Source organism: Podarcis pityusensis (assembly GCF_964106645.2).
Source record: "Podarcis pityusensis genome assembly, chromosome: 3".
NCBI classification, from domain to species: domain Eukaryota; kingdom Metazoa; phylum Chordata; class Lepidosauria; order Squamata; family Lacertidae; genus Podarcis; species Podarcis pityusensis.
In genome coordinates, this window is record NC_138026.1 from 120,243,419 (window position 1) to 120,260,633 (window position 17,215).

Below are 17,215 nucleotides of genomic sequence, written 5' to 3' on the forward strand. Positions count from 1 at the left end.
TCCGCAGGGCCTGTAAGACAGAGCTATTCCGCCTGGCTTTCAATTTGAATTTAGTCTGATCTTTTATCCCACTTCTTTCCCTCCCACTCCCCTTTTTATGAAGATTACCTGCTCTGGGATCCCACAGCTAATTCTCCCCTGACTTCCTCGCTGGCCCAAATAGGACTAATTTAGCCAGCACAAAGAGAAGGGGATGACAGAGGACGAGATGGTGGGACAGTGTTCTCGAAGCTACCAGCTGACCAAACTGCGGGAGGCAGAAGACAGGAGTGCCTGGCGTGCTCTGGTCCAGGGGGTCTCGAAGAGGCGGACACGACTAAATGACTAAACAACAACGCTTCGTCACAGAAGAGAATTTATTTTTTTGTGTCACCCTTTTCTGAACCTTTTCCGACTCTGCAACATCCTTTCCGAGGCGACGCAGGTGGAACTGTTAACAGTATTCCAAACATGGTCACACCGTGATTTGTAGAACGGCATGCCGGTATTGGCAGTTTTGTTTCCAATTCCTTTCCTAATGATCCCCGACATGCAATTCACCTTCTTCGCACACCGGGTCGACATCTCCATCGAGTTCTGCGCCACGGCCCCAAAGGCTCGCTCCAGGTCTTCCACCGCCGGCTCAGACCCCATGAACGTAATATGTGAAATTAAGATTTCACTTGAAGTTGCATTTGCTGTTTTACTGCCCATTCGCTCCATACAGATGGGTCCTTTCGGAGCTGCTTGCAAGCCTTTTAATTTCAACCGTGCTGAACGATGTGATGCTGTCGGCAGGCTTGGCTACTCTCCTGCTCACCCCTGACTCCAGGCCATTTGTGGAGAAGGTAAAAAAGCACAAGTCCCAATGACAGCACCAGCCTGGAGTCGCTGGCAGAGCGGCCGGCCTCAGCCTGGGGTGCCCAGGTGCTCCCAGACTACGCCTTCCATCATCCCCAGCCGACCCAGTCACGGATGATGGGGGTTGTAGTCAAATGACTTCTGAGAGCCCGAGGTTGGGGGAGGCAGATACAGGGCACTAGGCTTGATCTGAGGAAACCTGGGTTCAAACCCTGGCTTTTCCTTCAGCTACTTGCACACGCACCTTAACCTACCTGTGAGGATTTTTGTCGTTGTTTAGTCATTTAGTCGTGTCCGACTCTTTGTGACACACAGTTTGGTCAAACTCATGCTGGTAGCTTCGAGAACACCGTCCCACCATCTCGTCCTCCGTTGTCCCCTTCTCCTTGTGCCCTCCATCTTTCCCAACATCAGGGCCTTTTCCAGGGAGTCTTTTCTTCTCATGAGGTGGCCAAAGTCTTGGAGCCTCAGCTTCAGGATCTGTCCTTCCAGTGTGGATAATATGGGCTAATTGCATCTATGCTACTTTAAGATACGTATCAGTGTTTCCCAAACGTGGGTCTCTCATCAATGCCAGCCAGCTAGACCAATGCTCCACAATTTGTGGTTCTGTCTGTTCAGGATCACCGAAGAATTGATGCTTTTGAATTCTGGTGCTGGAGGAGACTCTTGAGAGTCCCATGGACTGCAAGAAGATCAAACCTCTCCATTCTGAAGGAAATCAGCCCTGAGTGCTCACTGGAAGGACAGATCCTGAAGCTGAGGCTCCAATCCTTTGGCCACCTCATGAGAAGAGAAGACTCCCTGGAAAAGACCCTGATGATGGGAAAGATGGAGGGCACAAGGAGAAGGGGACGACAGAGGATGAGATGGTTGGACAGTGTTCTCGAAGCTACCAGCATGGGTTTGACCAAACTGTGGGAGGCAGTGGAAGACAGGAGTGCCTGGCGTTCTCTGGTCCAGGGGGCCACGAAGAGTCGGACACGACTAAACGAGAACAACAACCACCCCCTGCTTTCTCCTGCATTGACTCCGCTGCCTACACCCTTCCCCAAACCACAATAACTACCCCTCCCTCGCTAATATATTCAGCCCGTTTCCGAGAGTAAATACAACATCATCAAGCCGTTAACAGGTCTCCGAACAGAAGCAATTAGAGGCAATCATCGTTTCTCGGCTCAGCCTAAAATAGGAGACACTGGAGGGGAACGCAATCTCTCCGTCGTCTAGGCACGTCAGGAGCGAGGCTGTCGGAGGAGAACCCTGCTTCGTCCCAATTACCAGAGACTTCCAGAGAGTCCAGAGGCGGCTGGGTGAGTTGCAATGAGGATGCCAGCAAGAGCTCTCTGCCTCATTGAAAGGAATACATTGCAATATCCAGACAGGCGCGTCTTGCCATCTCTGGAACAGCGACACAGGGCACTAGGGTGCCCAAGGACATGGCAGTAGGATCACCTGCCATGTGCTGACAGCACAGAGGGATGCAAATTTGGGCAGTTTTGCAGGCATGACTCAAGACAGAGGAAAACCTGCTCTCCCCACATCCAATTGAAACTGAATGTTTCAAGATGCTCTTTGGGAGTCCTGTCTCCCTACAAGGTCATGTGAAGCTTAGAATGCGACACGTTAGGATGCTGAGCTGGCCATTATATTATTAGTTTTTTGCTTGTATATCCCACCCTTTTCCTCCAAGCAGCTGAAGTGGGTGTATATGGTTCTCCCCACTTAATCCCCACAACAACCTTGTGAGGTAGTCTTAGGCTGAGGTGCAGTGTGACCGGCCAAGGAGCTTCATGGCCAAGTGGAGTATGCTGGGCCCGGGGGGATCCTGAGTAATATGATCCAGGACCAGTCCCGAATCCAAGGGTTCCGCAAGGAGTCAGTCCAACAGGGCCAAGGCAGGACACGAGGCAGGAAACCAGGCAAGGTCAGGCACAGGATCTCAGGCAGGTTCTGGCAAACAGCAACGTTGCTCCCGCAACTTGGGGCAGGTCCGGCAGCCTTTTATCTCTGTCGGGGTAGTGGCCAGTCCTGAGCCCCCAGCGACTCACCTCCCTGTTTCGCCCGAAGGCGAGCACTCCTCCTGCGAGTCCTCAGGTCTCTCCTTCTCTCAGTCCTTGGGAGACGTCGGTGGGTTACTAGATCCAGAGGCCGCCTCAGCCTCCCCTGACCCAACCAGTAGTGGAGCAGCTGTAAGTGATGGCCCAGCTGGAGGCAACGAGGTCATCCCCGCATCTGGAGCCAGGGCAGGCTCAGGCCCCTGACTCAGCCCAGCTGGTGCTTGTTGCAGGGGAACCTGTGCAGACTGGGGCTCTTCAGAATCAGGCCCCAGACTAGGTTCAGTTGCTGCCTGAGGCAAAGAATCTGGTGCAGACTGAGACTCCTCTGGCTCCGAGTCAGAGCCCGAGTCCCAGGCCATCACATGGAGGATACCGTGGACAGTTCTGGTTGCTTCATCTCTCTCTTTCTTTTTAAAATAAATTTTTATTAAGTTTTACACAAATTCCGCCAATCAAACAATTTCCCAAATAACATATTTTCATCTTTTGGACTTCCCTCAGCTGCTCTGACAATCATCCGTATTTAAATTTTTATCTACGCATTCCCCTAATTTAGTATCGCCTTTTAAGATACCTTTACAAACATATTTTCATTCTTGCAATATTCCTTATCTTATCACAAAGCTTCTTTAAAACCCACTAGCGTTGTTTGCTCATCACATACACTCTTCAAATACTCTGAAAATTTTTCCCAGTCCTCAATGAACTTGTGATCTCGTTGATATCTTATTTTTCCAGTAAGTTTATCCAGTTCTGCATAGTCCATTAACTTCATTTCTCCACTCCTCCAGAGACGGTAGCTCTTCCTGCTTCCATTTTTGGGCCATTAATATTCTTGCTGCTGTTATTGCATACTGAAAAAGTTTACAATCCTTTCTGTTTATTTCATTTCTTGTTATTCCTAAAAGAAAGGCTTCTGGTTTTTTTACAAAACTATATTTCAACATCTTCTTTAACTCCTTATATATCATCTCCCAGAACCCCTTCACTTTCTTACATTCCCACCACATATGAAAAAAGGTTCCTTCTTTCTCTTTACATTTCCAGCACTTATTACAAGTTTTGAACATTTTTGCTAATTTAACCGGTGTAATGTACCATCTATATACCATTTTCATGACATTTTCTTTTAACGTGGTGCATGCTGTAAACTTCAGATTATCATTCCATACTTTAACCCAATCTTCAAAATGTGTATTATACCCAAAATCTCAGGCCCAATGAATCATTACCGACTTAATTTCCTCATCCATCGTATGCCATTCCAATAATATTTTGTACATTTTTGAGATTATCTTACAGCCATTATTTACTATTTCTATTTGGAATTTTGAATCTTTTTCTATGTAGCCCTTCTCTTTCAAATCTTTTTTAAACATATCATTTATCTGATAGTAGTGCAACCAATCAAATACATATTCTTTTACTTGTTCATATGGCTCCATTTTCCATTTCTCTCCTTCTTTAACCACCAATTCTCCATAAGTAATCCAATTCCCTCTCATATTAATCTTCTTAACACTCATGACCTCTAGTGGGGACAACCAGTGTGGAACTTCTGGTTCCAGGAAATTTTTATATCTTTCCCATACTTCAATTAACGATTTCTGGAAGATGTGGTTTTCAAAAGCTTTATGACTTTTCTTCTTCTCCAACCATAAATACGCGTGCCACCCAAATCTGTTGTCAAATCCTTCTAGATCCAACAATTTTGTATTCTTTAATTTTATCCATTCTTTTAACCAACAGAGACATGATGCTTCATAGTATAATTTCAAGTCTGGCAGGGCAAAGCCTCCTCTTTCTTTTGCATCTGTTAGTAACTTATATTGAATTCTCGGCTTTTTACCCTGCCAGATATATCTTGAAATCACTCTTTGCCACTCTCTAAAAATCATTGTCCCCTTGAGTATTGGAATCATCTGAAATAAAAATAACATCTTTGGGAGTACACTCATCTTAATCGTTGAGATTCTACCCCAAAAGGATAATTTCAGCCTTCCCCACACCTCTAAATCTTTCTTAATTCCATTCCACACCGGTTTATATTAATTATTCTGAAACAAATCGATGTTTTTTGAGGTTAGCCATATTCCCAAATATTTTACTTTTTTCGCTACTTCAATACCTATTTGTTGTTGCATTACTTCTGCCATAGTTTGATCCATATTTTTTACTATAACTTTAGTTTTTTCTTATTTAGTATAAATCCTGCCACTTTACCAAATTGTTCAATTTCTTCTAACACTTCAGTTACATTCCTCATTGGATCTTCCATCATTATTACCAAATCATCTGCAAAGGCTTTAACTTTATATTCATTCTGACCTACTGTCACCCCTATTATTTCCTCATTTTTCCTAATTGAATTCAGAAAGACTTCCAGAACCAGTATGAACAGCAATGGCGAGAGAGGACATCCCTGTCTTGTACCTTTTGATATTTTCACCTCTTCCGTAATTACATTGTTCACAATCAATTTTGCTCTCTGTTCCGTATAAATTGCCTTTATTCCATTAAAGACATCATTCCCCATCTCCATGTGCTCTAAATTTTTTAACATAAATTCCCATGATATGTTGTCGAATGCCTTTTCGGCATCCACAAACATCAAAATTGCTTATGTCTCATTCCTGTGGTTGCTTCAACTCACAGAGGATATTGTAGAATTGGAAAAGGTTCAGAAACAGAAACCAAACTGATCAAAGGGAGGGAGCAGCTCCCCTATGCAGAAAGCATTTGAGACTTTTTAGTTTAGGGAATAATAATAATAATATAATTTATTATATATACCCCGCCCATTTGGCTGGGTTTCCCCAGCCACTCTGGGCAGCTTCCAACAAAAGATTAAAAATACATTAAAACATCAGTCATTAGACACGACAAGGTTGCCCTATTTCCCCACTTCTTTTTATTTCGGTCCTGGAGGTTTTGCTGAATATGATTAGAAGGGACCAGTCGGTTAAAGGTATACAGGTCGGAACTAAACAGTACAAATTGAGAGCATTTGCAGATGACTTAGTATTGACGTTACAGGAGCCAGAATCTAGTACTAAAAGAGTTTTAGAACTGATTCAGGAATTTGGTCAAGTGGCAGGATTTGAATTGAACAAGTCAAAAACCAAGGTTTTAGAGAAAAATTTAACACTGTTTGAAAGAGAGAGGTTTCAGAATGAGACAGGTTTAACAGTGGTTAAGAAAGTTAAATACCTGGAGATTAATATGACAGCAAAAAATGGGAACTTATTTAAAGATAACTATGAAAAATGTTGGTCTGAAGTGAAAAAAGATTTAGAAATTTGGTCAAATTTGAAGCTTTCACTGCTGGGCCGTATTGCTGCGATAAAAATGAATGTATTGCCTAGAATGTTGTTTTTGTTTCAAACTTTGCAGATCGTGGACAAAATGGATTGTTTCAAGAGGTGGCAGAAAGATATTTCTAAATTTGTCTGGCAGGGCAAGAAGCCCAGAATAAAATTTAAAATACTAACGGATGCAAAGGAAAGAGGTGGATTTGCCCTGCCAGACCTCAAACTTTATTATGAATCAGCAGCTTTTTGCTGGTTGAAAGAATGGCTATTTCTTGAAAACACTGACATTTTGGACTTGGAAGGTTTTAACAATGTATTTGGATGGCATGCATATCTATGGTATGACAAGGTCAAAGCACATAAAGTATTTAAAAACCACATTGTCAGGAAAGCGCTGTTTAATGTTTGGATAAGATATAAGGATTTGTTAGAAAACAAAACTCCAAGGTGGCTGTCACCAATGGAAGCGAAAGCCTTGAGAAAGGTCAATATGGAGGTCAAATGGCCGAAATATTGGGAAATTTTGGAACAAGACGGAGACAGACTGAAATTGCAGAGTTTTGAAAAGTTAAAAAACAAGGTGCGAGACTGGCTTCATTATTTTCAGATAATGGAGGCATTTAAATTGGACAAGAAAATTGGCTTCCAGGTGGAAAGATCCAAATTAGAAACAGAACTGTTAGAATCCAAAACTAAGAATTTGTCAAGAATGTATAACTTGCTGCTGAAATGGAATACTCAGGATGAAACGGTAAAATCGGCTATGATTAAATGGGCACAGGACATTGGACATAACATTATGTTTGCTGACTGGGAACAGTTGTGGACCACAGGTATGAAATTTACGGCATGTAATGCCTTAAGAGAGAATATTATGAAAATGATATACAGGTGGTACATAACCCCAGTCAAGCTTGCAAAAATTTATCACTTGCCCGATAACAAATGTTGGAAATGTAAAGAAACTGAAGGTACATTTTTTCACCTTTGGTGGACGTGCCCAAAGATTAAGGCTTTCTGGGAAATGATATATAATGAATTAAAAAAGGTATTCAAGTATACCTTCCTTAAGAAACCAGAGGCCTTTCTCCTGGGCATAGTCGGCCAAATGGTGTTAAAAAAGGATAGAACTTTCTTTATGTATGCAACAACAGCAGCAAGAATACTCATCGCAAAGTATTGGAAGACACAAGAACTTCCCACGCTGGAGGAATGGCAGATGAAACTTATGGACTATATGGAACTGGCGGAAATGACTGGTAGAATCCGTGACCAGGGAGAAGAGTCGGTGGAGGAAGATTGGAAGAAATTCAAAGACTATCTTCAGAAACAGTGCAAAATTAAAGAATGTTAGAGTGATGTTGGACTGAAAATAAGCGGTTTCCAGCTGTACAGGTTAAGGTTAATGACAGATTAAGACTAAAGATTAGGATGAAAGATGTTTAATGAAATGGAAATTTGACAATTAAGAGGTAAAATTTTAATGTTACATTACATTAAGACTAAAGATTAGGTTTAAAGAAGTTGAAGTTATATATTTCAATATTATATTAAATTAAAGATTGGGATTAAAAAGATGGAAAAGAAATTGCTGGACAAACAATTTGGATTGGAATACAAAAGAGGGAGGTACGAGGAAGTCCAGAAAATAAGTAAATTTAAAAACGGAAATGGAAAAGAGATATTGTTTTTAATTGTTATGTTCTTTTTTATTCTTGATTTTTGTCTTTTGTGTTTTTTTTTATTTTCTCTTTGAGATTTTTATGGTGTATTTGTGTATCTTTTTTGATGTTTTTCTTTTCTTTCTTTGTTGTTTAATTTCTGATTGAAACTTTAATAAAAATTATTATAAAAAAAATAAAATAAAATAAAACATCAGTCATTAAAAACTTCCCTAAACAGGGCTGCCTTCAGATGTCTTCTAAATGTCACATAGCTGTTTATTTCTTTGACATCTGATGGAAGGGCGTTCCACAGGGCGGGCGCCACCACCGAGAAGGCCCTCTGCCTGATGAGCAAGCAGCGACATGACATATATTTTTAAAGTTATGTGTGGCATGGAAAAAGGCGGATAAAGAAAAGCTGTTCTCCCTCTCTCCTAAGACTAGAACTCGGGAGACATCCAGTGAAGCTGAATGTTCGGAGATTCAGGAAAGAGAAGAGGAAGAATTTCTTTGCTCAACATTCAGTCAGACTGTGGAACTCCCTGCCACAGCAGGCAGTAACAGCCACCAACCTGGATGGCTTTAAAAGAGGATCGGACAAATTCATGGAGGTTGTCGATGGCCACTAAGTCATGATGTCTATGTTCTGCCTCCAAGATGGAGACAGTAATGCTTCTGGAAACCCCAGAAGGGAGAGTTGCTCTTGGCCTCAAATCCTGCTTGCTGGTTTCCCATAATGGGCATCTGGTTGATCATTGTGAAAACAGGATGTTGGACTAGATGGGCCATTGGCCTGATCCTGCAGGGTCTCCTTAGGCGTTAATAATAATAATAATAATAATATATTTATTATTCCCCAGCCACTCTGGGCGGCTTCCAACAAAATATTAAAATACAGTTATGCATCAGACATTAAAAGCTTCCCTAAACAGGGCTGCCTTCAGATGTCTTCCAAAAGTCTGGTAGTTGTTGTTCTCTTTGACATCTGGTGGGAGGGCATTCCACAGGGCGGGTGCCACAACCGAGAAGGCCATCTGCCTGGTTCCCTGTAGCCTCACTTCTCGCAATGAGGGAGCTGCCAGAAGGCCCTCGGCGCTGGACCTCAGTGTCCGGGCAGAATGATGGGGGGTGGAGACGCTCCTTCAGGTTAATGGAAGCTCTTCTCTTTATCCCCTAGCCTGGGCGTCACACTCAAGTGTCTCAAGTGTAGAGGCCAAGCTTGGAGGATGATACCTGTTCAGACTTGCACAGCGCTGTCCTAAAAACGGTTTACTTTGATTCTGGTCACCTGATGGGCAAAGATGAATTACTTGGTAATGACATCCCTTTCTTTTGATTAACTGCCACCCTCAAGCAGGCCAGCTGTTATTAGAAACGTTTGGCTGTGACAATTACAAATTGGATATTCTTCCCTCGCTGGGTAGAAACGGGTCGGTGATAAATGCGGGGTTTAATATTGTGCAATGTTATCGGCCGGCCACTGGCGCCTTGGCTAAAGTAGGACAACGAATTGCTTTTCTGGCTAATGAAAGTTGTTATCTGTTAAAAGGTGGGTGGGATATGAGAAGATATGAGAACGCCACAGGTGCATTTGGGACAGATAATAATAGCCTGGTGGATCGGGCCAAAGGCCTATCAAGTCCACCATCCTGTTCTCACTGTTGCCAGGCAGGTGCCCTAAAGGGAAGCCCACATGCAGGTGCTGGTTTTGACCTTTAAAGCCCTATATGGCCTAGGACCAACGTACCTACAGGACCACCTCTCCTGGTATGTCCCACGGAGGACCTTAAGGTCCACAAATGATGACGTTTTGGAGGTCCCAAGTTGCAAGGTGATTAGACTGGTCTCAACTAGGGCCAGGGCCTTTTCAGCACTGGCCCTGACTTGGTGGAACGCTCTGTCCCAAGAGACTAGGGCCCTGCGGGACTTGACATCTTTCCGCAGGGCCTGCAAGACAGAGCTGTTCCGCCTGGCCTTTCGTTTGGACTCAGTCTGACCCTTATGTTTCCCTCCCCTTATGGTTTTGATCTATGGGCTACTTTGAAAATGAGGCTGCATTTTAAATTGCATTTTACCCTCTATTTTAAATTGGTTCCCCCCCTCCTATTATGTTTTTATTGTAATTTTACTGGTGTTAGCCGCTCTGAGCCTGGCTCTGGCCAGAGAAAGCAGGGTATAAATAAAATTTTTTATTATTATTATTAAACACAAGATCAACTCTCTTAAAAAAACAAATGTACTGAAACCTCAAACACTCAGTTTCATTGGATGGCCATAAGTTCAACAGTTATGAAAGAAGGGGCGGCGGCTTTTCTCTGTCCCGTTTCCCCAATGAAGAATTATATAAACTCCTGTCAAGTTGCCTCTCGCTCGCGCTTTCTCTAAAGTAAAAAGTACCAAACACTGCAACCGTTCCTTATATGGCAGTCGCTGCATCCCTGTGATACAACAGGACTGGGGATGATCCCCTCTATATTCCAGAGCAGACTTGGCCATCAGGTGCCCTCCAGATATTCTGGATTGCAACTCCCATCGCCCTTTGCTTTGTATGCACATGTTTAGTAAAAGGTAAAGGGATGCGGGTGGCGCTGTGGGTTAAACCACAAAGCCTAGGACTTGCCAATCAGAAGGTTGGCGGTTCGAATCCCCGTGATGGGTGAGCTCCCGTTGCTCGGTCCCTGCTCCTGCCAACCTAGCAGTTTGAAAGCACGTCAAAGTGCAAGTAGATAAATAGGTACCACTCTTGTGGGAAGGTAAATGGCGTTTCTGTGCGCTGCTCTGGTTCGCCAGAAGCGGCTTAGTCATGCTGGCCACATGACCCGGAAGCCGTACGCCGGCTCCCTCGGCCAATAAAGCAAGATGAGCGCCGCAACCCCAGAGTCAGTCACGACTGGACCTAATGGTCAGGGGTCCCTTTACCTTTACTAAAGGACCCCTGGACAGTTAAGTCCAGTCCAAGGCAACTATGGGGTTGCGGCGCTCATCTCGCTTAAGGCCAAGGGAGCTGGTGTTTGTCCACAGACAGCTTTCTGGGTGATGTGGCCAGTAGTACTAAACCACTTCTGGAGCAATGGGACACCATGGCAGAAACCAGAGCGCACGGAAACGCCGTTTACCTTCCTGCTGCCGCGGTACCTATTTATCTACTTGCACTGGTGTGCTTTTGAACTGTTAGGTTGGCAGAAGCTGAGACAGAGCAATGGGAGCTCACTCCGTTGCGGGGATTCGAACCGCCGACCTTCCGATCAGCAAGCCCAAGAGTCTCAGTGGTTTAGACCACGTCCCTCCCCCAAAGTGGTAAGCACCAAGCTACCCTCTCTACATGCCCAGACCCCCTCCTTTTAATGACGCTGTGTGTGTGTAATTGTGAGCTCATCCCCCACATCTTAACTGTAATACCTTTTCTTGGGTCTATATAATCGAAAAGGTGAATTACGGCAACACTGCCACTTTTTATCACCTCTCCCTAGTTTGGCTCTCCAGTGGGGAAGCATCTGCCCAAGAGGCAAGAGGTCACGATCTACGGTGATTCACCAAGTGACAACAGAGTCTAGGAGCAGCACATTACTGAATCATCAAACAGCATCTGCAATTACCATGTGATTAGCCTGGCCTGTGAGCGCACCCTGAATCACATGAAATAGCTCCGTGTTCCTAATGAGAATTAGAAGTGGATGACAACACAGCAGGCTGGGCTGAGCCAAGCAGGCAAATGAGGATTGTCAAGAGCATGGAAGGAAGTGAGGGCTTGGCGGGGGGGGGGGGGGACACACGCACAGAAGGATATCCTGCTGGGCCAGGCCAAAACCGGCTCATCTCGTCCAGCATCCTACTCTCACAACGGCCAACCAGATGCCCCAAAGGCAGGACCCAAGTCTGTGGTTTCCAGCAACTGGGATTCAGCAACTGATGGGAGGGCGTTCCAGAGGGTGGGTGCCACTACCGAGAAGGCCCTCTGCCTGGTTCTCTGTAACCTCACTTCTTGCAGGGAGGGAACTGCCAGAAGGCCCTCGGCGCTGGACCTCAGTGTCTGGGCTGACCGATGGAGGTGGAGACGCTCCTTCAGGTCTACTGGACCGAGGCCATTTAGGGCTTTCAAGGTCAGCACCAACACTTTGAATTGTGGTCTGAAACGTACTGGGAGCCAATGAAGATCTTTCAAGACCAGTGTTATATGGTCTTGGCAGCCGCTCCAAGTCACCAGTCTAGCTGCCGCGTTCTGGATTAGTTGTAGTTTCCGGGTAACCTTTTCCAACTCTAAAATACCCTTTTTGAAGTTTGGTGACTGGAACTGTGCAGAGTATTCAAAACATGGCCATGCCATAGATTTGTATAAGGGCACTACGATTTGGGGGCAGGGGGAGAGATGCAGGAGCGACTCTAGTGATTCTGACACCCAAGCCTTCAGAAAGTTTCTGTTTCACAGTAAGTGGCACCAGTGATTTAAAAAAAGGAAAAATCGAGGCCAGTACTCACCATGAAGCTGTTACAGTAAAGGCCGCACTTTTAACACTGGGGGCGGGAGGTGCCAGTACTGCGTACCCTTGAGCGCCCCCCCCCGAAAGCACCATCTGACTGCAAGCTACTTTACCTCTGCACACGATATACTCGCGTCCACGGGGGCACGAGAGCCAGTATCCTCGCCACCAAATCCACGAGGGTGCTCGGAGGGTAGCTCTTGTACCTCCCTGTCTTCCAGAGCTCGTACAAGCCGGTGCCACGGATCACGAGGGTCGGGTAGAGCTTCATGCCATCGGGGCGAAAGGCGGGATTCTCAAAAAACTCCTGGGGGGGGGGTGGAAACAAGAGAGACACGAGATCAGAATGCAAAAAGCACACGGTGGTGCTTGAGTTCAGCAGCTCTTGTTTGCACGCAGGGATATAACTGAGGCTTGTTACGGAAAAATCTAGGTGCGAGGCTGCTTAGCCACCCAACTGGTCGGGCAGAGCCCGTGGGTCCCTGCGGAATAAAGGAAGGAGTCCAGCCACCAACTGGAGCAAATAGCTGTAGACCAAAGTTTATTGCGCAACAGGTTCAAAGAGGAATTTTGAACTCCGAGGGTGGGGTGACAAGGACTTTTCAAACTTTCCTATCATATCCCAGCATACAGTTCATTACGCATCATCACTACATGATTGCGACATCAGAAAAGGGGAGGGATATACATGATTAACATAGGAGGAATGTGTTGGGGCAACAGGCGGATACAGGAAGTGCATGGGGAAGTACATTCTAAGCACCTACTACAAAGGGACAATAGAACTTTGGTTTGCATAGTCTGCCACCTGGGCGAGTCTGTCCGGAGGAGTGCCTCTGCCCAGCGATTGACACCTATGAGTGTCCTGTGAGTACAGTGACCTCCCGCTTGAGGGATTATGGGGGGGACTGAGTGGTTTCCAAGTCCTTGGCCAATGAAGCAAATTGGCGGTGGAATGAAGGAAAGTGGCAAAGGAGTTGATTTTATATGGTTTTTAAAGCTAGGTAACTTCCCTGGGACTTGCCGATCACAAGATCGGCAGTTCGAATCCCCGCAACGGGGTGAGCTCCTGCTGCTCGGTCCCTGCTCCTGCCAACTTAGCAGTTCAAAAGCACACCAGTGCAAGTAGATAAATAGGATTCGCTCCGGCGGGAAGGTAAATGGCGTTTCCGTGCGCTGCTCTGTTTCGCCAGAAGCGGCTTAGTCATGCTGGCCACATGATCCGGAAGCTGTACGCCGGCTCCCTCGGCCAATAAAGCAAGATGAGCGCCGCAACCCCAGAGTCAGTCACGACTGGACCTAATGGTCAGGGGTCCCTTTATCTTTACCTTTACCTTCCCTAAGCTGTCAAGTCAAAAGGATACATTTATGCATAGTATTTGTAACATTTAACAACTTTAAAGATGTGCCCCCCCCCACCGTAATTTCCGTAACAGGCTGAAAGTGGCCCTCCGGAGAAGACAAAAGAACCTAAGAAGAGGCTGCTGCTGGACCAGGCCAGTGGCCCACCTAGTCCAGCATCCTGTTCTCACAGTGGCTGACCAGATGCCCCAAAGGAAAAAACCCTCAAGCAGGATTCGAACCCAACTCTCTCCCTTCCTGTGGTTTCCAGCAACGGGTGCTCAGAATGGTTGCTGCCTCTGATTGTGGAGGCAGAGCCGAGACGTCCTGGCTAGCAGCCACCGGTAGCCCTCTCCTCCTCCTCTGCGAATTTGTCTAATCCTCTTTTAGAGCCACCACTGTGTCCTGCGGCAGGAGGTTCCACAGCTGAAATAGGCGCTTCGTGAAGAAGTACTTTCTGTTTTCCTTTTATCCACCTTCCCCAACCCTGTGTCCCTTGCAGATGTCTTGGGTTGCAGCTCCAGCTCACCTCAGCCCCAGCCAGCCCAGCTTCGGGGCGGCGAAGACTGCTCCAGGTCAAGCCTTACAGGAGCACTCGGAGAGGGGTGGCAATTGCCTTTGTTTGCCGAGACGGCAGGCCCCGAACAACAGAGCACGACTTTCCGCCGCAGAACAAAAACCAAAGCCATCAAGGGCCGCCTGCTGATCAAAACGCAGCAGCTCTGGCGGAGTCTGAAGTGGGGCAGGGTGCACGCCTCGCTTTATTCCGGCGGGCAACCGCTGCTCTACGAATTGCAAAACAACAAAATGTCAAAAACCCAGCGGCGCACGTTGTCAGTGCGGCAGTCAGACACGCCAGCCACGACACGCATTTTATAGGAACAGTAATTGATTTCGCTAGCAGAAGTCCGCCTCGGAAAAGGGAGAAGGGGGGAGACATGCCTTGCTGTTATTAACACTAATGGCGCTGACAGGTTCCCATTCATTCACGCCCTTGTAAACCTGCGGGCTGGCATAAATAATCGGGAGGTGATTGGTATAAATTAGTCATTTCGGTGCCAGGAAACTGCTGCTTTTTCATCAAGGTAGAATGGGCAGTTACTCAGCTGTGTAACAGCTGCCTCTCCTCCCCTGAAAATCAGTGGCCTGGCAAACAGGTAGATTATCTTGTCTTAGCGGGAGAAACATCCTCGGAATTGGTTATCTCTGCCAGAGGTACTGGAGAAAGGAGAGGCACCCTATACCTATACCTGAAGGAGCGTCTCCACCCCCATCGTTCTGCACGGACAATGAGGTCCAGCGCCGAGGGCCTTCTGGAGGTTCCCTCATTGCGAGAAGCAAAGCTACAGGGAACCCGGTAGAGGGCCTTCACGGTGGTGGCGCCCTCCTTGTGGAACGCCCTCCTATCAGATGTCAAAACTACCTGACATTCAGAAGACATCTTAAGGCAGCCCTGTTCAGGGAAGTTTTTAATGTGTGACATCTTAGTGTATTTTTGGTCTTTGTGGAAGCTGCCCAGAGTAGCTGGGGAAACCCAGCCAGATGGGCGGGGTACATATAATAAATTATTATTATTATTATTATTATTATTATTATTATTATTATGGCAGGCAAGTTGACAATGAATTCAGGAAAAAGTGACATCATCCAGAATACAGTGGTACCTCGGGTTACATACGCTTCAGGTTACATACGCTTCAGGTTACAGACTCCGCTAACCCAGAAATAGTGCTTCAGGTTAAGAACTTTGCTTCAGGATGAGAACAGAAATCGTGCTCCGGCAGCGCAGCGGCAGCAGGAGGCCCGATTAGCTAAAGTGGTGCTTCAGGTTAAGAACAGTTTCAGGTTAAGTACAGACCTCCGGAACGAATTAAGTACTTAACCCGAGGTACCACTGTAGTGTTTTATGGTACAGCTCCTGCTGTCCACCCACATCATTGTCTGAGATGAGACAGGCTGGAGCAAGAGGCAGGACCTTTTTAGTGGTGGTGCCTACATTGTGAAAGAGATCTGCAAGGCTACATTTTGTTGTCATTTGGGCTGCTGAATGTTGCCAGAAGCAACAAGGGGCCCAGCAACGGACGCAACTCTTACCTATGCCAAGCAGGCTGCATCTGATGCACAACGAAAGTCAGACATTTGCACCAACAGATGCACACACACCCTCTAGTTCAAGGACAAGCACTCAAAGAAGGTCATGGGCATGATCCCAAAGACCAGAGAGAGGGGAACCAGGGGCCACCTTCTCGTTGCACAGGTTATCCACAACAGACGTGAGATCAATTTTGCGTTCCTAATCCAGGAGAAAAGCGATGGCAAACCTAGACAGCATCTTAAAAAGCAGAGACATCACCTTGCCAACAAAGGTCCATATAGTTAAAGCCATGGTTTTTCCGGTAGTGATGTTTGGAAGTGAGAGCTGGACCATCAAGAAGGCTGATCGTCGAAGAATGGATGCTTTTGAATTCTGGTGCTGGAGGAGATTCTTGAGAGTCCCATGGACTGCAAGAAGATCAAACCTCTCCCTTCTGAAGGAAATCAGCCCTGAGTGCTCACTGGAAGGACAGATCCTGAAGCTGAGGCTCCAAGACTTTGGCCACCTCATGAGAAGAGAAGACTCCCTGGAAAAGACCCTGATGTTGGGAAGGATGGAGGGCACAAGGAGAAGGGGACGACGGAGGGCGAGATGCTTGGACAGTGTTCTCGAAGCTACCAGCATGAGTTTGACCAAACTGCGGGAGGCAGGGGAAGACAGAGGTGGCTGGCATGCTCTGGTCCATGGGGTCACGAAGAGGCGGACATGACTAAACGACGAAACAACAATAAATCCAGGAGCGCACAGAGCAGATTTAAACTCTGCAGTACTGGCTTCCTTGTTCACTCCTGCATTCTTAGGAGATTAATGAATAGCAGCAGCTAAGATTAACACTTCAAAGCCATGACTGCTTTCGCTGATTGTCTCCAAACCTGCAGGGCATAAAACAGTCCCTTGGCTGTTGACACATACAAATGCAATAATTTCTGTCGCTTTCCTATGAGGCTCCAGAATTAAAAGACTACAGGGGATTAGATTTTCTCTCTCCCCTCCCCATCCCACCCCCAAATCATACAAATGCTCGCTCTCCTTTGTGCCGATCTGGACTGTGCGATGAACCCTGAAGATTAGCGTAAGAACTGTTGGGGAAGAGGGGGACAAATACGTTTCAAGAGTGCCGTAATCATTTGCTCAGCACGTGCAAACAACACAGAGCCTATTGCCACAAAACAACTCCCAAGTCTGGGTGTGAAAGAATATGAGCTACCGAGAGCAGCAAGGATCACGGAGAGGTTTCGGGGGCAAAAAACAAAAGGGATTGCTTATACTAGCACAACAAATGTTGTTGTTGTTGTTTAGTCGTTTAGTCGTGTCCGACTCTTCGTTACCCCATGGACCAGAGCACGCCAGGCACTCCTGTCTTCCACTGCCTCCCGCAGCTTGGTCAAACTAATGTTCGTAGCTTCAAGAACACTGTCCTACTATC

At 46.2% G+C, this 17,215-nt stretch overlaps 1 protein-coding gene across 1 annotated transcript in view; it reads right to left on the reverse strand.

The window, feature by feature from the left end:
* Positions 1–17,215, reverse strand: part of ELP3 (elongator acetyltransferase complex subunit 3) — a 112,359-nt gene that overhangs the window by 35,841 nt on the left and 59,303 nt on the right. The window contains exon 10 of the mRNA XM_081001037.1: positions 12,467–12,660. Within this exon, the coding sequence (XP_080857163.1) occupies positions 12,467–12,660 (194 nt within the window). The remainder of the gene's footprint in view (positions 1–12,466; positions 12,661–17,215) is intronic.